General features: G+C 37.6%; 1 protein-coding gene across 5 annotated transcripts in view; it reads left to right on the top strand.

Annotated features, from left to right (window-relative positions):
• Positions 1 to 26,257, top strand: part of PRKD1 (protein kinase D1) — a 151,535-nt gene that overhangs the window by 115,691 nt on the left and 9,587 nt on the right. For 3 of the 5 annotated variants that reach the window (XM_076344962.1, XM_076344961.1, XM_076344965.1), the window contains 12 exons: positions 1,375 to 1,585; positions 3,250 to 3,327; positions 8,468 to 8,699; positions 11,205 to 11,328; positions 12,110 to 12,187; positions 13,151 to 13,430; positions 15,768 to 15,820; positions 17,213 to 17,285; positions 18,274 to 18,380; positions 18,789 to 18,950; positions 20,333 to 20,431; positions 21,603 to 21,870. In XM_076344962.1, coding sequence (XP_076201077.1) covers positions 1,375 to 1,585; positions 3,250 to 3,327; positions 8,468 to 8,699; positions 11,205 to 11,328; positions 12,110 to 12,187; positions 13,151 to 13,430; positions 15,768 to 15,820; positions 17,213 to 17,285; positions 18,274 to 18,380; positions 18,789 to 18,950; positions 20,333 to 20,431; positions 21,603 to 21,870 — 1,765 coding nt within the window. The remainder of the gene's footprint in view (positions 1 to 1,374; positions 1,586 to 3,249; positions 3,328 to 8,467; positions 8,700 to 11,204; positions 11,329 to 12,109; positions 12,188 to 13,150; positions 13,431 to 15,767; positions 15,821 to 17,212; positions 17,286 to 18,273; positions 18,381 to 18,788; positions 18,951 to 20,332; positions 20,432 to 21,602; positions 21,871 to 26,257) is intronic. The other 2 variants (XM_076344964.1, XM_076344963.1) reach the window with 1 other exon arrangement.

Below are 26,257 nucleotides of genomic sequence, written 5' to 3'. Positions count from 1 at the left end.
TATACAATGTATTTTGCATATTTTTCCTTGACTTGACAGGACTGCATTTATACAATGGATAAGCATGTGATGTTGACATTGTTGTCAATTAGCAGGGTAGCTCTAATGTTCAGCAAATCTATTGCATATGCTTCTTTGGAAAGACAGATAGTTCTACAATATAACCAAAAGAATTAATCTTCACAGTGAGAAGCCTATCTGAACTTTGGAAGGAAGAAACTTTTTTTTCCCCATGGCAAATACGCTGTGAAGGCAAAGCCCGGAACTCCTTAGGTTCTTCTGCCATCAAAATGACTTTCAAATTCCTCTGTACTCCAAGATTCTCAGACAGAAGCATACAGAAATGTATTTTTATATTTTGGTGACCAGGAAATAATAATCAATCAGCCTTCTCAGATGAAGAATTTCCTATAACATTATTAGTTTGAAACTTTCAAGTTAGGCCAATCTGAAGTTTCAGCTACTACAACTTTTTGAACAGTGCAGGCTCACTGGGAATGCCTCATTTTCTAGCCTTCAGTTATCAGATTATTTGCAGATGACGTTAAGAAGATGCTGAGTTTTAAATGATCAAGCTGCATCTTGTCACTTTTTTTTTTTCCTCCTTTCCATGTTAACTGTAGGTGTAGTTTGGTTGTTTCTCAAGGGCAATTCTTAGGATAAGGCGGTTTTCTGGGTCAGTTGTTTTCTGAGGTAATTACCATATTTAGATCTAAGTTAATTTAGTAGAGAAAATAAGGTAACTCATTTCTTTCAGGAATTCTTTTGATTCCATACCTTAGACTGTGTGTCTCACTTCATACATATTTTTATATATGTATTTAAAAACCTATTGTGATCTATTGTGCATAAGCTAAGTGTGGTAAGGTTAGCGATAGCAAAACCTATAAATAAAGGGGGTGGAAAATACTAATCTGTTCTCTATCAAAAACCTGCATGCACGTAGAATAAGGTAATAATTTTCTTAATGTTTATACAAAAAATACAGCCTTTCAAAGTTACCTTTGATGTAAAACAGAAAATGAGAGGTAAAAATGGCTTGTGTTTTTATCGGAACACAAAATGCTTTTCTGAGAAATTTTTCGTTAATATTTGAATTTTGATTTAAAAAAATTTTTTTTAAATAAAAACCTCTTTCAGTCACAATGTGAAATGTATGATAGTAGTGTTGGCAAAGATATTGTTTGATAGCATTCAAATTTTTCAAACGTAGTCTGAGAGGGGTATGTTGCATGTTCTATTAGTGTTTAAAAGCACTTACGTCACTTTTTATGACATGACAGTCTTCTTGAGGTGAGTGACTGTGAATATGATATTCTTTTAAAAATCAATACATCGTGATTATTTCAAATGTTCTTTTTATGTATTTCACAGCAAAAGACACCGTCCGAATCATTCACTGGGCGAGAGAAGAGATCAAATTCACAGTCCTACATTGGACGACCTATTCAGCTAGACAAGATCTTACTGTCCAAGGTTAAAGTGCCTCACACTTTTGTCATCCACTCTTACACACGGCCAACAGTTTGCCAGTACTGTAAGAAGCTTCTCAAAGGGCTTTTTAGACAGGGTTTGCAGTGCAAAGGTAAGTAAATGCCCTTTAGGAACATAAAAGCTAAGCATAATAAAATTAGTAAATTAGCATTTGAGTAGTTATTATGTAGCCTTACTCATGATTTCCTCACTAAACTGTCTAGGTGTAGGCACATGTACAATTACATTGGATTAAGCTGGAGTCAAAATTACAGTAATTGCTGTTCTGCAGGAGCTGGCTGCATGGCTGTTCATTCTTACCATGCAGTGTATCTGCAGTAGCTCGCATCTTTTTTATTCAGGTGTAAATTATCTTGTATTTGGCACTAGGTGAGTGTGTGCTCACAGGCAGTTAGAGCAGAATAGATAACACAAAAGACTGTTTTCTCAACTTCATTGTTTTCAGTCTACAAAGTCTTATGCTTGAATTGAAGCATGTGCCTGAGTCCCAGCAGTTCAGGGGTTTGGGGGAGTTGTAATGGAAATAAAATAAGATGAGCTTATATGAGCATTTAAAACCACATTTTTTCAATGTGACTAATGTGCTCTCAAGTCTTATGGTGTTGTACCTTAGTAGGTGCCAAAGTGAATCAAGCCCCCTGGATTGTAGCCTAGATTACTGGCTTACCTTAACCAACTAGAGTGCCCATAAATACAAAGCATTGTGCGTACTATGGTGTTAGATAACGTTGGCTAACAGAGCCTTAAAATCACCTTCCATTAAAATAAACAATAACTATCATAGAATTAATCAGTATACTTTATGTTGCTTCTTTGAACTAACACCCTGCAAAAATTCAAAGTCGCGTTCATATAACTTATGATGTGATTTAACTAAAGCAAAATCACTATGAAGACATCACCTGATTCAGTTCATTTTGAATCCCAGTGACATAAGCAAATATTAACCTGATTTTTTAGAAAAATGTTTACCTACAGTTTGGCACTGCTGTACCTCAGTTGGTTTTTGGATCAATCTGAAGTTAAATAATTACAAGGATATAGACAACCTTAGTATATTCCTTCCTTTCTGACTCTTTGCTTTTCCAGGTGTGTTAATAAGTTACAGCTCCTAGTTTAAGTAAAATGTGTTCATAAGCCAAAAGAAAACAGTTAAGATGACATGTAATAAAGTGCTACTTACACATATGAAAAAAGTAAAGGCAGAGTGAAATAAAAATATCTGGAAAATAAGGAAGGTATTGAAGGAACCCTCCACTGAAGGCTGTCTAGAGGTTGCTTTGAGATGTAAAGAACAAATACTTTCTCATTTATAATTGTTGGCTAGGGTTCTGCTGTTTCAATTTTCAGTCATCAGTATTTGGTATGTAGTCAATCTCTTAAGCTGCAGTGGATATACTGCAGCCCAATCTGCTTCTTTCACTGGAAGAGCAGCTCTGGCTTTGCAGCCAAGCACTCAGGTCTCCCCATCGCTCCCCTAGATGAGTTGAGCACGCGCTTCGGCTGCAGCTAGTGCCAACTGCCCTCGGTAATGCTTTCCTTTCCCCTCAAGGAAACACACTTCTAGCGTCTTCCTCCTGTCCCTTCCACTGGCAGGTGGCATACAGCCAGGCTAACGAACACTCTCTGGACACATTAACTTTGTATTAGTGAAATGGTAGGGCTTGACGTTTATAGGCTGGATAGCAGGAAAAAATATAATTGTGTCACAGAAAAAGAGAAATAATTTTACTGTATCCCCTTTTTTCTTAACAGACTGTAGGTTCAACTGTCACAAACGCTGTGCTCCTAAAGTGCCAAATAACTGCCTGGGGGAAGTTGCCATTAATGGAGGTAAGTTGCCTTAACAATTGTTTCTGTCATTGTTTAAACCATCAGTTAAATGAAAGAGAAATGTAGAACTGTGACGTGTACAAAGACACGTTTTTCCATTGCTTGGGAGTGGCCTTTCCTCCGCAATATTTCTGTTGTATGTCAAAGTTGAAGTGTGGGAGGAACCCTATGAGTGACTCATACACCATCAGCTTGGAGTGTGTGTCCTCCAAATAGGTGGCACTGAGAAACAGGCTCAGCTGTGCCACAGAGGTGGTGTCAGCAGCAAAACGGCCGGGTGATCATGACCTGTTGAATGCAGAATGCCAAAGTAAAGCAAAAAGCCACATGCATGAGAAGTTGGCATTCACCTGTCAGATACAAGCACAAAATTGCTTTTTAATCTGGGGGGAAAAAAAGTGTTTGTTTTAGGATAATCTTCCTGGAAGGAAAAGTATACCTGGAAGAACTGGGAAGGCCCTCCAGGAAAAAATTCCACTGCTTACTGCTGGTGTGAAACTAATCGTATCAGTTGCCAGAAATAAAGGCTTGAATATCTGCCGATTGTCCCATACATGTACTGTCGGTTTTGTGTCAAGTATAGGAATGTATGGGTAGGCTTGACAGACGGTACTGGAGAAAAAAAGGGTGGTTGTAGATGAGTTGTTGATTGCCTTGAAAATGTCACTTTTCTATGTGATAAAAGAATAAGAAGTGTGGTGAAGCGTTCAGTTTCTAATGCATAATACCATGTTAAGTTGTCAGCATAAACCGCTTCTGAGGTTAATAAAGTATTGCCTTATTAGGCATCCTTTTGCAAACTTTAAATCGGTGATCTACTTTATTGAGGAGATATCAAGAATTTCCAAAATTAGGAATGTTAACTAGTATTTTTCATAGTATTTCTCATAGTAGCGTGACTGTATTACTACAAAGTTTTTTTGTTTAATGGCAATTAGTGTAGGCAAAAATATTTCAGATGCTGAGTATCCAACTTGAAACATGATAAGGTGCATGATTTTCTGGAAGGTTGATGTTACACTCCTACTGCATGTCCTCTCTGATGCACCTCAAACTCGACTCTTGGAGTCACTATTATTATTATTTTTTAAAAATCTTTACACCATTTATACCTCATTTAGCCATTAACCATCCCATAACAACTATTTCTTCAGGTGTGCAAGTAACAATGCTTATGGAAGTTTATGGCATGGTTTTCAAATCCAAGAGCTAAACATACACCATGATATGTTAATTCCATTGATAACAGTATAGAGTTTTCCCTGAGATTGGCAGTCAGAGAAAGTAACTAAATCTGCTTATAAATGATGAACTTTCCTGCGTAGGTGCAGTTTTAGAGAGGAGTGCAAAACAGGATTGATCAAAAGTGCTAAGAGAAGACAGGAAGGCAAGCCTTGTTCCTGGACAGCTGGACTAAATGAACAAAATTTACATTTGTTTCTGAATGACTCCCTTGAAGTTCCCTCTTTCCATCTGAGGCAGCTGTATTTCATCCCTCCAACACACCCTCTGTGCCCCCTCCCTGCCTTTGCCCCACAAGCAACGCACTACTTTTGTTGACTTACCTCCTACACATGAATTTGATGCCAGGCTGATGGGAAGGGATGGTTTGTTTGAGGAAGAGCTGAGTGAGGAAAGCTTGTGCAAAGCCACTTGGGGTGAGAACATGTACTCCAGGCTTACTCTAAGTATACTTTCTGAAGCTCTCCATCTTAAAATTTATAGAATTTGGCTTTTCCCCACCAAATAATACCCATAGTATGGTACCCATAGCATCAAAGTAGAACTCTTAATTGTGCATCCTAAATGACTGATATAAGGTCCTTAGGATTATCAAAGGCAATTCCATCCTGGTATCTCATTTCTATTTTTACAGTAATTTTGGTTCACATTATTTTTCAAACTTAATAAATAAAATACAGTATCTGTCACTCTGTCCATCTGCTGTGTGATACATCTTCCCCAAAATAGTAAGTGAAGGAAGAGCTGAAGCAATAAAATTCCAAGTACGGTCTCATTAATAAACACGTTATATACTAAATGTGGGAGGTTATTTTTAACTGATTGTGGGTTTATTAAAAATAGAGATAAAAAAGTGTTGTGGGAATAGCAAAGAGAGAGCCTTGCACTGTAAAGTGTCATTCATGACTGGATGACTGTTTCTGCTAGAGATGAAGTATAATGTGTCTCTTAATCACACATCAGTAATGTCTCCAAATATTTTAAGACTACTGTACATGGAAACAAACCTTTCAGCTGTGCACTTCCAATTTGAGTGAAATGCCATCAATTCAAAATGTTTTGCTGTCAACAGTTCAGTGTGCTTTTTCTTTTGGGGCATCGTCTACATTGACTGTCAAGAACCTTCCTCCACACAATTAGGCAAAAGTTTCTCAGTGAGAATATTTATTGTAGAATCATAGAATAGTTTGGGTTGGAAGGGACCTCTAAAGGTCATCTAGTCCAACACCCCTGCTGTGGGCAGGGACATCTTCAACTAGATCAGGTTGCTCAGAGCCCCGTCCAACCTGACCTTGAACGTTTCCAGGGATGGGGCATCCACCACCTCTCTGGGCAACCTGTGCCAGGGTTTCACCACCCTCAGTGTAAAAAATATCTTCCTTATATCTAGTCTAAATCTATCCCCCTTTAATTTAAAGCCATTCCCCCTTGTCCTGTTGCAACAGGCCCTGCTAAAGAGTTTGCCGCCATCTTTTTTATAAGCCCCCTTGAAGTACTGATAGGTTACAATAAGGTCTCCCCGAAGCCTTCTCTTCTCCAGGCTGAACAACCCCAACTCTCTCAGCCTTTCTTCATAGGAGAGGTGTTCCATCCCCCTGATCATTTTCATGGCCCTCCTCTGGACCCGCTCCAACAGGTCCGTGTCTTTCTTATGCTGAGGGCTCCAGAGCTCTGGACACAGTACTCCGGGGGGGGGTCTCACCAGAGCAGAGTAGAGGGGCAGAATCACCTCCCTTGACCTGCTGGCCACGCTGCTTTTGATGCAGCCCAGAATACGATTGGCCTTCTGGGCTGCAAGCGCACATTGCTGGCTCATGTCCCACTTTTCATCCACCAGTACCCGCAAGTCCTTCTCCCCAGGGGCTGCTCTCAATCCCTTCATCCCCCAGCCTGTATTGATACCAGGGGTTGCCCCGACCCAGGTGCAGGACCTTGCACTTGGCCTTGTTAAACCTCATGAGGTTCACACAGGCCCACTTCTTGAGCTTGTCCAGGTCCCTCTGGATGGCATCCCATCCCTCTGGAGTGTTGACCGCACCACTCAGCTTGGTGTCATCTGCAAACTTGCTGAGGGCGCACTCGATCCCACTATCTATGTCATTGATGAAGATATTAAACAATACCGGTCCCGATACAGACCCCTGGGGGATGCCACTCGTCACCAATCTCCATCTGGACATTGAGCCGTTGACCACTACCCTCTGGATGCGACCATCTAACCAATTCCTCACCCACTGGACAGTCCACCCATCAAATCCATACCTCTCCAGTTTAGAGAGAAGGATGTTGTGGGGGACTGTGTCAAAGGCCTTACAGAGGCCCAGATAGACAACATCTGTAGCCCTTCCCGTGTCCACTGATGTAGTCACTCCATCATAGAAGGCCACTAGGTTAGTCAGGCAGGATTTGCCCTTGGTGAAGCCATGCTGGCTGTCTCGAATCACCTCCACGTGCCTTAGCATAGCTTCTAGGAGGATCTGTTCCATGATCTTCCCGGGCACAGAGGTGAGACTGACTGGCCTGTAGTTCCCCGGGTCTTCCTTTTTTCCCTTTTTAAAAATGGGGGTTATGTTTCCCCTTTTCCGGTCAGTGGGAACTTCACTGGACTGCCACAACTTCTCAAATAGGATGGATAGTGGCTTAGCAACTTCATCCGCCAGTTCCTTCAGGACCCATGGATGGATCTCATAGGGTCCCATGGACTTGTGCCCCTTCAGGTGCCTTAGATGGTCTCAAACCTGTTATTCTCCCACAGTGGGCAGTTCTTCATTCTCCCAATCCTCGCCTTTGCCTTCTGCGGCTTGGGCGGTGAGGCTCGAGCACTTGCTGGTGAAGAATGGAAGAATTTGATGTCTTCCATGTGATTTTAACCTTACTTGAAATTACTGAAACACTGCAAACATCCCAGAAAAACTAATGCTGTCTTTACTATCTGACAGGACTCATGATTTTGCCATGTTAGATCACAGCTTGTATAGCAGCAGGCTGAGTTTCAACAAAATGCCTTTTTTTTGGTGGTGGCTTTTTTTTTTAGTTTAGGGTTTTGCCTGGTTTTTTGGTTTTGTAATGTAAGTCCTTAGGTAAATAAGTTTAAAGTTTTCTCTTCCTTTCTGTCTTCCAGATAAATCCATTCACAAGCAGCAATACAATAAAAAGTTATTTCTTACATCTAATCTTGAAACTGGAAAGTTTAACATAATTTAAATATAAGCTGGGAGATACTATTAATACTATGCCATAGTTAAATAAGTTAAATCCTAAGTCTTCATATTTTTTCTATGCTATCTTACGTTGGACTTTTTGATATTTATTTAATATTTCTTTTCTAAAGGCAGGGAGCGTTATTTCAATAGTATGGATTACTGTGCCATATTCTGCAGCTTCACAGCGAACACTGGTGCAAAGGAAATATTTTTTTTCCCAAAAAATATAGTTCACATTATAAGTAATTGTCTTGGGAGTTATTTCAATAGTTCATTGTCATGGCACCATCGTATTACAAAATTTCTAGTTTTGAAATTACTGCTCCTCTAGCATCAGTTTGCCAACAGCCATCAAGCCAGTAGACACATTCAAGCTGTATAGAAAATCTGCCAGAAGATCTCAGAAATAAAGCTCATGAGTATAGAATGTTTGATAGAATTCCATGGATAAGAAATTCTGCTTTGACTTTGGCATTTTTTAATAGAAAACTGTATTTCTGAAAATATTTTGGTTTGATGCATTTCCAGTTTTCTGTAGTGATTTTCTACATGACTGGTTAAAAACCACACTTCACCAGTACATGTAGAGTACTGAGTAGAGATAGACCCAGGCAACAGAGTTCCAAAGAGAACCTGAGGTTTTCTGGAGCTCAAAATGTGTCAGGATGTTGTGATGGAGAATTGTATGTTTTCAGATAATAACTTCAGAAACGATATTCCAGATCTTCTTAGTCCTGGGGCTGAGTCTGATGTGGTCATGGAAGAAGGGAGTGACGACAATGATAGTGAAAGAAACAGTGGTTTTATAGATGACATGGAAGAATCTATAGCTCATGATTCTGAGATGTCAATGACAGGATGCCATAGTGACAACGGGGAAATGCAGGATGCTGATCCGGATCACGATGAGTCTAACAGGATGATCAGGTGAGATGGGGAGTGAGTCTGCCTTCCATCTTCTTTTGTATTTATTTGTAAGTATCTTGTCTAGGGCTCAAGGGGGAATCTACATGGACCCTATTCTCACTCATTGAGAATGGAGAGAGCTAGTGATACGTGGTGGTTCTGAAATTGCAGTGAGATTGCTTCACTGAATATATGCATTAGGAATTTAAGAGAAGCTTAAAAATTATTGTCAAGTTGAAGTAGCAACTGAAAACTGATGCCCAAGGAATTGTTACAGGTCTGTTCTCTTACGAAAATTACGTTGTGAAACTATTTGTGCATGAGCAATAGGGAACGACTTTTTTATTTATTTATTTTCCCAAGCATTTTTCCCCTGACTAATAGTGCAATGCCTGGTCATTTAAATGAACAAAAATAAATAACATACGTGGCTATGGTATAATCGGCTCTAGATTAATTGTTTGCATTTTTAGATACCTTTAGAAAGAAGGAAAGTTTGACAAACTTGAAATAGTAGTTTGAAGCAAGTTACGAAATAGATTAGTGGTTTGAAATGACTAATCAGGAAGGAAAATAGGAATTGAGTTGTGCAACTTACCTCAGAAATGTCTAAGAAGAAAACATTATTCACTTATTGGGACTGTAGAGAATAGTAGGGAAAATGTAGGAATTATTCATTGTCAGGGAACCGAAAATGAATTAAGATCCTTTCAGCTGTAATTTCCTTGATGCAAGGGATCCTGTACCTTGAAGAATTATAGAATATTTTTCTTTCACAGGTTCTGGTTTGACCTGCAGTTTCCTCTTTTATTTTGCTTACTAGGAGTCTGTTTCAGTAACGCGTTCCCCTTAGCTCTCTGTTACTGACATATACCTGTTGCACTAATAGAAAGCAATCCATTTCAACAATATGCAGTTTTGCCTCCAGCGGCAGTGAACTGTTTTTCCTACTGTCGTATTCATCTGCATAGAGACTATATATAGACACCTTGTATCATTGGAATATAAGCCTGTGCTTATATCACAAAATCAGTGTCATATAACATTTTGAATGTCCAAGTTGTATTAAATAGACAGCATTGCAGGTTTTCAAAATATAAATACCCAATTATAACTAATAAAAACATTGATAACCAAGGTACATGTTTTACTTAGTTGAGGGGCATCACTGTATTTCCAGTAATACCTTCCCCCAGTTATTTCTAAGGGTAGTCTCCATGTCCGTGGATTATTTTTAAGTGATCTATAAAAGGCAAATAAAAAAGTAAACCTCTTGTCAGTACAGACAAGAATAGTTAAATAGGAACTGCAGCTCATTTGATCATTTTTAGGAAAAAGAGAGATGTTAACTGTATGTTACAGTCTTAATGAAACTTTAAGAGAGCACACTTTTTGCATTTTGACTGGAAACTGCCAATGCATAAAATGCTTCTTATTTCCAGGATGCATTACAGTGAAGCAGGGCCATCTGCAGACATCCACAGTCACAACAACTGTGGAAACTTAAGATACTGTTCTTTTCCTGGGCAGTTTCTGCCCCTTTTTGTTGGAGTTGTTGCACCAATAGCTTTGCCAGGAGGGCAGAACACATAAGCTCTCTGTGTTGTGTTTTCATGTACAATGCAGCATCTCCATTTAAAGTTCTGCCAGAAATAACTAAGCATTTAGGTTTAGGATTGAAGCAGATTATGAGTCCGTATTCCATTACACAGCATCTGCTTTAGGAATGGTTAACTCTAACAGCAAGGAAAGTGGGAAGGTGGGCTTGGTTACTTCTTACACCTCTCCAACTACGTATTCCAGATTTTATCTGATGGTGCTATCGGGCATACTGTCAAGTTCCCATGCCTTCCCGACTTACTGTGTGTCAGCTGAGTCGTGGAAAGTTTCAGCATGCATACCTGAGTGCAAGGCAATGGGACTTTGCTTTAGGTCTTTGAGGATAAAATGTATTAGTTTAAACCTCTTTCTCTGAGAGGTTCTAGCAGACCCTCTGCTGTGCCCTGCCAGGGTATGCGCAGCTAGGCAGCTGACACATTTTCTGTTCTGTAAACCGTCATCACTCCATTGTGTGTTTGAACCCAAGAAAGGTCCCAGGACAGTAATCTGATGGACAATGTTTACTTAGGTTATGAAAGATTCAGGATCAAGTACTGATCTGAATCATGCATAGCACAGGCTTGAGCTATGGCTCCCACACCCTAGCTGAGGTCCTTGTCATTTGCCCATCTTCTTAGCTCATCTTTAGGAATATTTTGGGGGGAGAGTGAGAGAGGGTGTGTGTGTGTGTGTGTAAGCCTTCAGAAGGTCTCTTGACATTCTCTTGGTGTAGCATTACAATTTTTTTTCTTTGTAATCTCAAGATACTTGGAATGTCAAAACAAAATAGTGTCTAGTCCAGGTATGATAATGATGATAAATATAAATGTGGATATTGGAAATATATATATTCTGATTTAAAAGCATTTTTTTCTTTTTGTCCGAAGTTATCTTCTTTTTAAAAGCCTTTATTGATTTATTCTTAAGCCCTTCAACCAGCAACAATATTCCATTAATGAGAGTGGTACAATCTGTGAAGCACACAAAAAGGAGAAGTAGCACAGTAATGAAGGAGGGTTGGATGGTTCACTATACAAGCAAGGACACACTGGTAAGAAATACTGTACATACTATATGATAGTACAAAATCAATTCCTAACAATACTTTGATAATTTACAGTCACTCATGTAAGGCATTTTTTGCAGTATTCGTGATTCCTGAAGTCCTGACTCTTGTCATAATGGAGGACTGGCACTGCTTGTAGGGAAGAGGAGACAGTTGAAACGCACAAAAAATATGAATGTGTCAGTTGCATTATCATAGGCAGCGAAATGTGAAGACATTCTGAAGGAAGTAAAAAATAACGTTAACACCTTAGGGGTTCTGGAAAGTAGCTTTACCTTCCAGCTGCAGTCTCCTAGATATCTTACTGCTAGGTGAATCGAGACTTTTGTAAGATAGAGTTAGTGTAGAAAAAAATTATTTTCATTCCAACCTGCTAAAGCAGGAATAAAGACTTCAGTATGTGGCCTTCTAAAGTGAGCTGGGGTGTGATACAAAAAGAAAGTTTAATTATTTTAGCAGCATACCTGTAGTGAATTGTGCTGAATGTAATGCAGACGTCAAAGTGACATTTTAAATTTTTAAAACTTGGACAATTTGAACAGAGCTAGGTTATTGCCGAAACAAGAGAGGGTGGCCCTGTAAATCCTAAACTCAAATATAAAGGCCTCATAAAAATCTTGTAATAGCAAATGAATCTTTATCATTCACCATTCATCTCTTCGAACTTAAGCAAAACATTTTGGAAGTGATGCTTTTGAGAAATGAACATTTCATTAATTTACTCGGAAGATGCTAGAAAGATTTTTCCCTTTGTTTTTCATTGCAGAGGAAACGACACTACTGGAGACTGGACAGCAAATGCATTACACTTTTTCAAAATGATACCGGAAGCAAATATTACAAAGTAAGGAGTATTTTTCAATCCCTTTTTGTACCAGCAGAATATAATGACTAATTTGCTGAATTAATAGATACTTACTAAAAGTACACTAGTAGTGTAGCTTTGATCTATGTTTGTTTTCATTATTTAAGCTGCGTATGCGTGTTTTGCCTTTCACAAACAAGTCTCAGATCAGAAAGGTGTCAGCTAACAAGGACCTGTAAAACACATGTTGTGGAAATGGAAGGTTTTTATACAGGGGCAATTCAGGACCAGCGACAAATTCTGCCAAGAAATTCATCTGACATTCTGTCATTCGTAATACAAATTCTTTCCAAACAATTAGGTACAGTATATGTTATTTTAATTCTGTCCTTTGGACATTATGTCGTGATTTTGATTGTAAAAGATTGTTTTAATTCTAATATCCTTTTACCTGAGGCAGCTAAACTCCTTAGGCATAACTGCAATAAGTTTTAATAATGGAAAGTATTTTTTTCATATGGCTTCCTCTCAGGGAAATATGTCAGTGAAACATGCCCTAAGTGTTATTCAAGATGAAACAATCAAGTTTACGCCTATGTGAAAGGTGGATTTGGAATCTTAATGTTGAATAGATTTATTCTGCAAATAATTTATTGCAAATAAATTTTATTAAATAAGGAGTCAACAGGGTTTCATTTTCTAGTGGAGTTCTGTTGATGTATCGATGGTCCTGCTCTTTTCTGATGGCACCTCACTGCTCTCTTTCATAAGTTTAATTAAATAATTATAGTTCTACTCGGTCTTGGAAAGAAACATTTAGTATTTTACCATCAACAGTCCTCTGTATCATGGAGTTTCAGGTTACAAGAGCCTTTTTGTTTGTACAAGAAGCATGTGGTTAAAAGCAACAGCTAATATCATAAATTAGTTAAATAAAGCTCATGCTTTAGTTTTATATTTTGATAATCTTTACACAGAAAGTAAAACATTTTTTCATTTTAGGAAATCCCATTGTCTGAAATTTTGTCTCTGGAACCTGCAAAAACTTTCACTTTGCTGCCCCAAGGAGCCAATCCTCATTGTTTTGAAATAAGCACAGCAAATATAGTCTATTATGTTGGAGAAAACATAGAAAACCTCTCAAGTGTTCCACTGAATAACAGTGTTATCACCAGTGGTATTGGCATCGATGTGGCACGAATGTGGGAGATGGCAATACAGCATGCCCTGATGCCCGTCATCCCTAAAGGGGCATCAACTGGGTCAGGACCCAGCCTGCACAGTAAGTTTATTCATTTCCTCCATTTCAGATAAGTAGAGTCATATCACAAATGACATTGCTCAATCTTCTGCACACATTGAAAGGAAGCATCTCACAGCTAGTAAAGGCTATTCTGTCATGGCTTATCTCCTGTCTGCATATTATATTAAATACCACAGTTTCTCATCCGCGTGTTTCCAGTTTATACTAGGACATGTGTATTAATATACAAAATGCAGATTTGTTAGCAAGCAAATAGTTGTTATATTAGTAAGGCATCTCATCCACGTTTGTGTTGCTGACATTAGTAATAGACTCCTTGTGCAGAGGCATGAAGTTTTCTGAGCTCCAGTTGGGAATCGATAGATTTTTCCCATCATGACTGTAATTTATGTTTCTAGCTATCTGCAGAAGCAGCTCTTCACTCTTTAGGTCACTGCAGCATAGATGATATGCTCCCTTTCATCACATTTGGCTGTACAACTGCCACAAACATTGTCCCATGCTGAGATGAAATGAGCTCAAGTGTGAAGAACAGCTGTTCTAAGCACAGCAAGGCATGGATGTTACCCAGGACCAAAAGGACTGAATATATCTTTGCCTCCAGTTTACATACCTTTGGGTAATTCTCTAACAAAGATGACAGCTTATGTAAACCAAACACGAAACTTGTTGAAATCTTGCTCAGGTACTGATAACAAAGTAACACAGAGCAAACAGTTCCCCACTACTAGGCATGTGCTGCTGTGGTTGCTCTGCTACTTGTACTTAGCCTAGTCAGTGTAAAGCAAATTTGGGTATGTTTACACAATTTGGATTAGACCTGTTGTTGCAATATACACCCGCTTTAGCACTTGACATCTGGATGCTATTAATGCAGCGTGAAATGCTAATGAGACCGCAAGCCCTTCAGAAACCAAGTAATACAACAGGCTGTGGCATTACATCTCCAGGCACAACAGCTCACATATCAGATTAGATCAGCTCTGTCCTTTGCTTTCTCGACTGGGTTCCTGCATAAAATAGTGTCAAATTCTGGATGTCATTTCAATCAGGCTAGTTGCCTAGTGCCCCTGGTTTGAGCCCAGCGTAGCTAAACAAATCACCTAAAATGCTGGACTGGGAATGACAGCTGTCTTATCTCTCTCTCTTGGGAAGTTTGAAAATTTTCTTTACAAGTTAGTAGTTGTCTTTGGGGTTTGTTTGCAAAAATTAAGGTCATCTGAGACCTTTAGAACAATTTCCTGTGGGGAGTGAGAATGACAGCAACCTTCTGTCTTCTGCTCAAAGTCCAAGACATGTCTTTGTCCATGCTTTTTTTTTCTTTTTTTTCAAGCAGCACAATTTGTTTTGAAAACAAATTGGCAATGATAAAGAAGCCTCTATGTGACTGAAACATTACATTCCAAAAACAGTCTATGCCTAAGGAAAAGACAAGGGAATAAGTCACACAGGGCAGAAGTTACTCATGCTACTTACTGCAACTAGGAGAGGTGCTGATGGGTAGTAGCGAGTGTCTTCAGTCTGTAATATTGGCTTTATGGCAGAGGACACTGGTTTCAATGAGGCTGAAATCTGTACTAAGAAAATGAAAAGTCAGCATGAACAGGATTCTACGCAGAGGTAGGAGACGGAGGCGGCAATGCTCCAAAGAACCATTCTTTCTTCCCCAAAATGATGTCTTTGTGTAATACAGTTAGCAATAGGCATATTCTCAAGTTTCATTGAACCCCTCAGTAGGTTTGGAGTTCAAAATGCTTATGGCAACATCCTAAGCTCTGAATTTGTAGAGGTTGGATCTGGTATTTGTTGTATTAAAGCGTAAGTGCAAGTTTTTGTTTCCATTATGTGTTTTAATAATGTTTCTTAAGACAGTTGAAATGTGCATTACTTTTAACAGTAAGCAGACCAATTTGAACGTGTATTGGCCTTCATCTGAATAGCATCAAATACATTGTAGGTGACACTATAAACAAAAATTATTATTAAATCCACTAAATAAAAACAGTTTACCCTAGTTGCAGTTATGTTACTTGCATGAGGTATAAAGCCCCAAAATAGAACGCAAAAAAGCAATAATTAGCTTATAAATGGGAATTATGAGATTCCACTATTAAAAAATTAATCATGAAATGTATAATTCTGGTTTTTTCCATACACTGCAAAACTGTTGTTCAAGTCACATATTTGTGGGCTGGTGTAATTTTATATTGACTGGTAGATGAACAAGCTGTCCTAATTGGTCCAATTTCTAGAGCTCTCAGTAGATATTGATGTAATGTAAATGTCATTTCCTATTACTACATGTTTGAAACTAAAAGCACAGCAATCTAAAGTATATTTTACTTTCTTCCCCAGGGGATATATCCATCAGTATTTCTGTGTCAAACTGCCAAGTTCAAGAAAACGTGGTGAGTGTTCTCTGGATGCTGGTGCTAGACGTGCTATGATTAAGCTTGCGAAGTCATTGATCTGTTCTGCAAAGGGGAAGGTTAGAGGAGTTCCCATCAGCCATTTTTCGCTTACTTTGTAGAAATTAACAAACAATTAGCTTTGCTAACTTCTGAGAAAAATCATCTTCATGGCACCTTTTCTTGAGACGCAAGAATTATACATGGGTAATTTCCCTTAACACAGAATTTAACTATGGATCCTTGCAGGATGTTAATTAGCAAAAGGAAAAGCAAGCTGTAGAAGTTATTAGTTCATGGAATTTGTCAGCTGAACTTCGTAAAGCTAATCACAAGCCTTGATAAATACACCATTTCCTGTCATCGCGAGAGATCAGATATTCTCTGCTGTACGAAGATGAAGTTCTGTCCGAAGGAAGAGTTACATATGTTGTTACACATATGTAGATAAGTCTGGGTTTCTTTTACACTAGAACTGTTAGACACAGGACATGCGGTCAAGGTAAACAGTCACGCGGCTGGTTTTCTGTTTCACGGGCAGAGGAAATAAACAGGACTGCCTGCAGCCGAGTACAGCTTTGGGGCAGCTCTGGTATTTGCCAGAAAAAAATTGCCTGCTAGGGAAGGATGTGTCCATTTGTTTCCTAAGAAAAAGCGAGACAACCTTTATTATCAACTCCTTGGTGTTCTTTTACTCTTCTTCGTATGTGCTGCTGGTTAAATATCATGAAAATGAAACTGAGCTCCAAGACTTGAGGTTTGTTTGAGACTCCCAAATGAATCTGCTAACAGCTTGTGCTTTAGCCTGTGTTTAGGCCCTAAGAACTAGTGAGACGTGAGACTCCCTCTCTGGCACGGCTGGAATATTTTACCCATCTCGGAGGACAAACACAAACAGCTAAAGCCCAGAACTGCTGATACTCACAAAGCTTTCTATAAACTAAGAAACCACTTGCATTTCCATGACATGAGCTGACATAGGAACTTTTTCAAGAATATTTTAAATTCGTAGTTTCTCCCTTTTCATAAAACCCAGCAGTAATTCCTAGATCTGGGATCCTGGGACTTTGGGGTAGAATGTTGCTAACAAGACTCTCTTTCCATATGTATGTTCATCTTCAAATTTCACAAAGATAAAGTGTAATGTTCTGTGCTGGGGACTACTTGCCTGGAAGATGGCAGTGGCTGAAACCTATCGAAGGTGCAGCAGCTTTTACAGCAATTGCAGTTAACGTGCCTTTTAAGAAAACTCACATGAATGTTTCTGACAGATAATATATTTTGAAATGTACTATAGTAAATGAATGGTACTTCCCATTAGAAAAAGCAAATGAAATACAAATTTTGTTTCCATATCTCAGGGCTTAATATTTGTTATGTTTATATAAACAGGATATTAGCACTGTATACCAAATCTTCCCAGATGAGGTGTTGGGATCAGGACAATTTGGAATTGTTTATGGAGGTAAGGCTTTGGTGTGCTGTACAGTTATGCTTAAGATGATAGAAAATTTCTTAATGGTGAAAGTATTGGATTCTGAAACGTTTTGTTAAAGAAATTATGTTTTATATAAGCAGTATTCATTAAACAATGAAACTGTTTTTTGTTGACAAAGTCTTTTTGTAATTTGAAGTTTTCTACCCAGTCATGGGTCACTGTATATTAATAGCTTTATGCTTTCTGTAAGCTCTAGTAAAGAAGACCCTGAAGTGCAGAAAACTGTTCTTTTTGAGAACTATAATGGAAGAAGAAAAAAAATTATAATTTCTTCTTCCTACTGTTTTTCTTGGCATGCTTTTGTGAGCTTTTTTCCTTTGTTTTTCAGTAGTTTGGTTGAATTGTTTCTTTTTTTTCATTTTGTTATCCATTTTTCCTCTCTTTTTCCTCCTTTTTTTCAGCAGTTTTTGGGGGTGTGTTTAGGTACAGCTGTTGTTTGAGACCGTGTGAAGTGAGAACTAAACAAGTTTCTCCCTGAAGAATCTCTGTGGGTCTCTGATAAACCTGGGACATGCACTCACATGCCTAAAGGCGATCACCTATTTCATTATTTGCCAGTCTGGAACTACTATCAAAGGACTAAGCCTACAACCTGCCAATTGCAGAGAATGCAGCTTAAGTATATGAACAAGCATACATATATATATATATATATATATATCAGAAAGTTAACTTTGCATCTATGTTCTTGAAATGCAGAGCTGGCTTTCTCATATATGTATGTTTCTTACATGTTTAAACAGCTTTGTCAGATGATAATGAGAAAAGTTCTCTTGTCAAAGGGTAGAAAGAAGGGAAATGACAGAAAACTTTTGGTGACTTACGTGACTTAATTTGCTGCAAACCTGCTCTGAGAATTACTTGGTTGTGGTCATTTGTACAATCCAGTGAAAGTGGAACATTTTTCAGAATTAATCATGTTAATTTATAGAGGCCTTTTGTTTTATTAATACAGGAAAACACCGCAAAACAGGAAGAGATGTTGCCATTAAAATAATTGACAAACTAAGGTTTCCAACTAAACAGGAAAGTCAACTTCGTAATGAAGTTGCAATTTTACAGGTATTTTTCTATTCTTTTTTACTGTATTAACTCCATTTATATATTTCTATAAATACCAGATAATATGAGAATTAATTTAATTGATAATCACTACTATTTTTGCTGCTTAATCTGCATAAAGAGCCAAGACCAAATGTATTGGCAATGTCACGTTAGGAATTAAAATTTATCCAGTTTTAAGCACCAGGCACAATAAGGAAAATGTGTTTGTTAAACTAATTTGAAGTTCATCCATTCTCCTGTACTGTCCCTAAAAATTTCATGCCTGTTGCCTACAGATTAGGCACACAGTTTATATTATGAAATACTGAAACATTGTCTGGTTTAGGGGGGTCTGAAGACTGGCTGTGTAATGATAAAACCTACTGATCATGTTGGGAAATCTCGTGCGGTATTTATCTTTAATAGAATCTTCATCATCCTGGGGTTGTAAATCTGGAGTGTATGTTTGAGACTCCGGAAAGAGTGTTTGTTGTTATGGAAAAACTCCATGGAGACATGCTGGAGATGATCTTGTCAAGTGAAAAGGGCAGATTGCCAGAGAGAATAACAAAGTTTTTAATTACTCAGGTAAGAAATTAATTATAGACCTAGAAAGAGATTTGAGGTCAATTATTATCACTGTTTCTTATGTTTTGCTTTTGGCATAATTTACTGCTTTGATTAACGAAAGCTCAAATTATAGTATCGGGGTGGTAAGACAGCTTTTGTGTACATTATCTGATAGGTAGTAAACCATTAAGAGGACCTAGAACTAGATACATATGCAGCGCTCTGGCTGCTGGATGGAAGGGCCATCAAGCTAAAGTTTCTCATATGCTTGAAGAATTAAGCACAAGAAGGGGATGCAAAGCACTAACAGCAAACCGTTGAAGACCTACATAAAGAAATTAGAGTCTCTTGAACTTCCTCATGCCTAACCATTGCAGTTCATGCTGTGCACTTTTGCGCATCTTTTCTGTGCTGAGATTAGATCTCAGCACTATCTCTGATTAAATGAGTCTGGTTTCCTGTATGACTTCTGTTAACAATGTGATCTGGGTTGGGTTTTTTTTTTTGTTCTTCCTGTTGTCATATTATCATATTGCTTCTTCGGCTGCCCATAATACTGGTTTAAATTTAGATACGCTATTGAGCAGTGAGCCACCTCAGAGTCAGAGCAGCCTGTGTTTCAGCAGTCAGGAAAAAGAAAGGAGCAGGAGCAGTGTTACGGTGGAAGTTTATTATTTGGGGTAGAACGTAGCAGGTTCCCTAGTTTTCAGGCTTTCATGGGCCAAACTGCCACCAGCTTCAGAATTTGGTTTCTTGCCTTCCCAGGTTCGTTCGGCCTCCTCGCCATTCCCTGCTCTAATATAGTGGGAAATTCTGCCAGCCCCTGACCAGACACAAGGAATGGAGTTAAAGCCACAGGAATAGGATGGTTACATTACACTCTGTTGCCATGTTCTTGTGTGTATAACAGAATAAAAATACATGCAAGGCTGCTTATGCTTTCTCTCCTCAAGAAAATGCTTAAATTGGATCACATAATATTTCTGTGAAATTTTTTGAGTGAATTTAGATCTGGAAGGACATTTTGCAAATGTTTCTGCATCCAAAGATTTCACACACAAAAAAGTCAACTTTTAGACTTTTAGACACAACAAAAAAACTTAGAACCCAGTTTTAAAAAAATGTTTAGAATATAAAGTCTTTGGAGAGGGAAAAGCTATATTCTTCAATACAGTGAAACATCAAGAAAACTTGAGGCACAGCAAATAGCAGCTGACATTTTTTTCTCTTTCTTTTTCCACTGTAGACATTCTTGTAAAAGGTACATTCTTGTTGGATTGTTTCTCTCTACACCAGTCCTTGCTTCTCTGATCACTGATATTGTCTGAACAATATAAAATTAAAAAAAAAAAAAAAAAGACATTTAAAACTGAATTTCTTTCTGATTTGTTTCTTCACAGATCCTTGTTGCTTTAAGACACCTGCATTTCAAAAATATTGTTCATTGTGACCTCAAACCAGAAAATGTGTTACTGGCATCAGCTGATCCTTTCCCACAGGCGAGTAGAAAATGCCCTTTCTTAAGATAAATTGTTCAAATTAATAACTGTTAGCAATGATTATTTTATGAACAAACAAAAAAGTGATTAGTGACCTGTCCGTACCTTTTCCAGGAACTACACAGAATTTTCAGATATGAAAAAACTGATCATCTATTCAAAAAACTTTCCAAAGATGACGTTTGAAAATCCTTGCCTTCTGTCATTTACCTAAAATATTCAACTAGATTTTCAAGTGTGACATAACTGCTTGTGTGATTGTTTCTTATTTGCTCACCATTACAGCACAAATTACTTATCTGGTTGATTTGGTCCAGATAAGTGACAATTTGCAAGCAGTCACCAGAAAGACAGTTATTTTTCTGAAAGTTAAGGTAGAGCTCATGAAGAACAAGAGCTGCTTCTTTAATTTTATGAATGTAAATGCCAGGTAGATTGCAGAATATTTAAATATACTTTCTGGCTCATTGTTCTATTTCTCATTAAAAGGTATCAGCTTTTATATCAGCTCCTGTTACCTTTGATCTGCAGAGTTCAGCTATAATCTCCTCCAACTGCCCATATTCAAAAGGAGCACTATTGATAATTTGTAAATAATACCAATATCAATAATTGGAAAGGAAGGATCTATACTGAGGCGTTAAGTGAGAATTTTTAAGCAGCTAAATCTGTCCCTCTGAAGAAATCAGACAAGGAAGTTTGCAGAGAGGCAGAGTGTAACTAGGTCCACAATAAAATAAAAGTGGAATTTCAAGAACTAAATTTTGTCAACTTGCTTGATTTAGGAGAAAGCCATAGGTGAAACAATTTTTCTGTTTGCCATGTTTTTATGTTATGAATGAGTAAGTATTACTTTGTATTACTACTTTCACCGGGAGCCTGAGCTTAGGCCCATCCAAAACTGTATTTCTTTCATTCTAAGCTGTCCTGTGTTACTGCTTTTACCGTGGTTTATTCATGAAGTGAAGGAATAGAGGAGGTGCAATGGACTGGTAACCTGGTCTAATGTCTCGGTGGAATAAGGGTATTCCTCTCAAAGAGGAGTTTAAAAAAAAGTATCCTTGAAGGAACAGTAGAGATGCATCTTGCAACTAAACCACGATAAAAGTTCCTCAACTATGTATTTGATAATAAAAGTGTCTGTCTTACTATAGCATTTTTCTTTAAACAGGTAAAACTTTGTGATTTTGGCTTTGCCCGAATCATTGGAGAGAAATCATTTAGGCGTTCAGTTGTGGGAACGCCAGCCTACCTTGCTCCAGAAGTGCTGAGAAACAAAGGCTATAACAGATCTCTGGATATGTGGTCTGTGGGTGTCATCATTTATGTAAGCCTCAGTGGTACCTTTCCATTCAATGAAGATGAAGACATACATGACCAAATCCAGAATGCTGCTTTCATGTATCCACCTAATCCATGGAAAGAAATTTCTCATGAAGGTAAATCTGTTTGTGGCTTTTTATATAAATGCTAAAAAAGAATAGTTGTATTTTGCTTTTATATTTTTTTCCCCTGTACATACCAGTGAAAAAAAAAGATTTAAAAGTTCAAGGTACAATAATGTACCATCATGTAAAGTCTCTGTTTTGCGCTATCAGCTGCTTTAGACATTTCCCGCAGAGCATGTATAGACTGCACGTGGCGTAATCCTCTAGCGTGGGATGTCTCCAGAAGGTGTTGAAGGAGGCACATAGCCACCTACAGATTGGGTCGCTGTAGAATCTTTTGGGGAACCTCAGCTGCTGGAACTGGTGTTGCTTATATTTACTTCTGTACCTCTTCTTTCAGCTCTAGTGCCTCGGCAGTCTTTTTCTCATTCTACTTGTGCCAGTAATTTAGTTTGCGTTCAGTAGGATGGTGTACCCTGATAGTCTTTCTGTGGAGAGGATAAAAAAGATACTGAACAATTCCAAGCAGGTGAGGTTTCAAGAGCAATGTGAGAAAGTGTCATAGAAGAGACTTTTTGCAGTGAGGGGGAAGGCTTGGAGATAGCCAACGGGACTTTTGAAACTAGAGTTCTGGTCAATGGCATCAAAGACTTTTGATAGTAAAAGAACAATGTGAATAATTCGCTATGAACATCTTTAAGGAAGGTGAATGAATTCTATTAAAGATGTGTCTAAACACAATTAAGTAGGGCATTTAACAAAAATATCAGTTCTAGTTTCACCAACATTTCTTGTACATAACAAACATTTTCAGGCAACTTGATTTGCTGTGGGTTTTATTTTATTTATTTATTTTATTTTATTTTCTCATTGTCTTTACATCCTTAACTTTTTGCAAGGGTGCTTCATAAGTCTTAAAGCAAAGGAAAGAAAAACATCAGATTCTTATATTTTCTGAATTGTAATATGTACCAAATTGAATTAAAGTATTAGAAATTACAATTTCTGTTATTTACAGTACAGTTTTTCTGAGTTTCAGGTGACCTGTTTAACTTACATGTTAATGGTAAGCGTGACTACTGCTTACTATAATATATATTATAGCCATGTGAAACTCTCAGCTGAAAAATTATTTGAGAGCATTGTCTGTTGTTTTATCTCGGTGGCAGATGAAGTTTGATGAGATCTATGGGAGAAAAAAAAAAAGAACCTATAAATCTGCACAATTACACACTGAAGTCCTCCTGAACCTCCACACACTTCTGATATGTAAGCTGACAGAATCTGTTGGCAGCAATGCTTTATCTGGCACTAGAGAGAAGCAAACAGCAATCAACACACAAGAGGCTGCAAGAAATTGTCTCCCACAAGTTTCTACTGTGGTAGACAGAAGATCAATTTCTAAATTCAGAGGTGAAGATTCAGTAGAGCACCTACAGAAAACTCACCTACTGGGGTGTTGTCTCTCCTTTCATAGAATCACAGCCTTCATTAAGAGTTAATGGACATCAGGCTGCAAGTATGCAGAAGGGTGGGAAAGAACACACTTTAACAAACTACTAAGTTAAAATCTGCTTATACATTGTGATTTTATTGTATATTTTGAATTCCTAGCTGATGAGCCACTCTATTGTGCAAAAGGAAAACCTGAAAAAAGTCTGAACGATCCATTATGTTTAACATGGGGAGTTGGAGTTTAGATCTCTGTCCAAGTATTACTTGATAATGCTGACTTTTAGAGCTCAAAGTTGAACTGAAACTCCAGATTAGCTAGGGGGAATAAAGGAACGGTTTTCTCATGTCAGCTACTCTGGTCCACACTCCTGCACAGGTCACAAGAGGGCAGGTGCATGGACCCTGTACACCTGCTGGCCCCATCCGGTTTCTGTTATCTATGACCATATAGCGTGGTTAAAATGCAAATCTCTACCTGGTGTCCTAACACATCTAATCTGGATTACAATTCTGAACAGTGCCATCATAATTGATGCTATAAATCATTGAATAATTGGGGGGGGAAACACAGATGATTTTAAAGATTTTATTAAGTTGCTTACTCAACATTGCAAATAAAAATGATTTGAAAAGGTACATGTATTTAAATGTGAACTATGATAACATGAAGCTCATCTCAAGCTAAAATACACTGGGCTCATGAATTTTTCTGCACTAAGTGCTATAAATCTACAAAATTCAGACAGAGAATTAGTTTCAATCCCAACAGGTTACATTTGTGCACTTGAAAATCTTCCTTTAGCTTGCCATGGGCTCTTCCAGCTTCCCAAACAGATTAAGCTAATGAATTGGGTATTTGCCTGCCATATCTTTTCCATTATTCTTTTTGCCAATTATTCTTAATCATTGAACATTTTTCAACAGAAGTTTTAACATACATGACTACGATTTTTTTTTTTTTTTTTTAATTTTATAGATTTCTTTTAAAGGCACAGTAGATTTCTTGTTTAACTATTACCTGGATTTTGTATCATAGCAATAATTCTCCCAGGAGGACATTAATTATCATCAACTAGTTCTTCCGCTCAAGCTTGTAAGGGAGTTATATCACAGCGTGGAATGTGATGCTGCTGCAGAATCCAGCAAGGTCTTTGTAAATAAACATTGATTAACCTATCTCTTTCAAGCTGGTATGATTGAAATTGCTGTTTGTCTTGAAGGATCTACACAGATATTTTCTTGCAAGAAGCATTATTCTTTGTTTTAAAATTAAAACAAAATTATTTCAGTTATGTTTTTACTCATAAGAAAGAAAAAATGTTGAAGATCCAGTAGTTAGTCCAATTTATTTATTGACATTTAAAAACTTGTGCCAATATTTGGGAGAACTTTAACACATAATAAACAACCACAGTCTTCACAGAAGCCTTCAACCAAAATTTTGCTGCGCTGCTATAGCATTAAAAAATTGAAACCAATATTGATTAGACAAGTATCATTGTAGCAGATAAAAGAAATGCAAAATAAATATTATCTTTAATGCAGGTAAGAAAGATCTTTTTAAAGTGTTATGGTGTGCGAATTTGAAAAATAGGAGCCATTTGTCCAGAAGTTACCATAAGTAAAACTAATGTAAATATTCTTCTTTTTCTCCATTACTGCATTCTTCTCATACGTCCATCAGACAGTGCTGAGTCCAAGCACTCTGTAACAATGGATTCTATGAATTGTACATTATAGCTAGATTTTAAAAGTGATAACTTCATCCAGAGACTATATGTAATATGCCTCAGTAACAGCAGGCAGAAACTGAGAATTCAATGAACTTAGAATAGCTTGGCTACCATCTAAAAGAATTAATATTAACTCTGATTTATGCATGCCAATGAAAATGCTCAGGTTCTCCTACCATATAAAATGCTACGTGCATGACTTTCTTCTTTTTTTACTGCTGAAATATGTCAGTACTGGTTGCTATGAATGTTCATAATATGATAATCTTAGAAACTTTGTTGTAGAACAGTGAGTAATAGTAGAACGAATTATATATCAATTTGAGCTAAAAAAAAAAAAAAGTTTATTCAAACCTATTGCTGTCTATATCAACAATCCTGCTTGATGCCCAAAGCAAGTGATGGCAGATAAGACAGACACCCTAAAACAATGGAGGGGGGTGGGGTTACTCACAACTGTACCAGGTTAGGATCACGAACATACACAGCTGATACACCTGAGCTAGCTGCTGTTTAAACTGCAATAACTCATTGCTTGAAATTCAGTGTATGTACTTTTAGTGGAACCATATATGTTTCAAAAGTTGTGGGGGTTTTACCTTGTTATGCAATTTTCAGTTTAGATTAAGGGAAGTGATCATCAACCAAGTGTATTGCCAGTGCCTGTGAAACAATGGTTTTATTAAAGAGCATATAATTTGTCACAGAGTGGCTAATGAAAGCAGCGTTAGGAATTTTTGCATGCCTATTGCAAAAATCGACACTGAGGAAAGCAGAACAGCACTCAAACCTTTTGTTTCTTGCTTATGACTATTATTCTGTCTTGGAGAGCCAAATTGGATGTAAAACCTACTGCAACTGTAGTTATTTCAGCACTCTTTTCAGACCATTATTCATCTAAAAAGTTTAAGAATAGCTAAACTTAGGTATCGCCATGTTTACTTCTATTTTTATTGTAATCAGAGAGGAATTAAAAGCTCAGATACTTTACTTTTTAGCAAAATCACATATTCCTTTGCATTTAATGGATAGAGCACAAATTAGAGTGAATGATGCTGTGTTTATCACCGTTTTGGTTTTAGTGCTCAGTAGATGCTTTTTCTGATATTGCCAAGCAACAGCATGTTAATTTGGGAGCTGGAATGCAGAGGGTAGCAAAACTTTAAAAGGAAAAAAAAAAAAAAAGAGATAGGTCGTATCTAAACATTGTGTTTGGAAAAGGAACAACAGTGGTAAAGTAGCCTCAATGT

This window comes from Aptenodytes patagonicus, chromosome 7 (assembly GCF_965638725.1).
Source record: "Aptenodytes patagonicus chromosome 7, bAptPat1.pri.cur, whole genome shotgun sequence".
In the NCBI taxonomy this organism is placed as follows: Eukaryota; Metazoa; Chordata; class Aves; order Sphenisciformes; family Spheniscidae; genus Aptenodytes; species Aptenodytes patagonicus.
The sequence above is the reverse complement of the archived record's forward strand: the minus strand, read 5'-3'. Positions and strand labels throughout refer to the sequence as shown.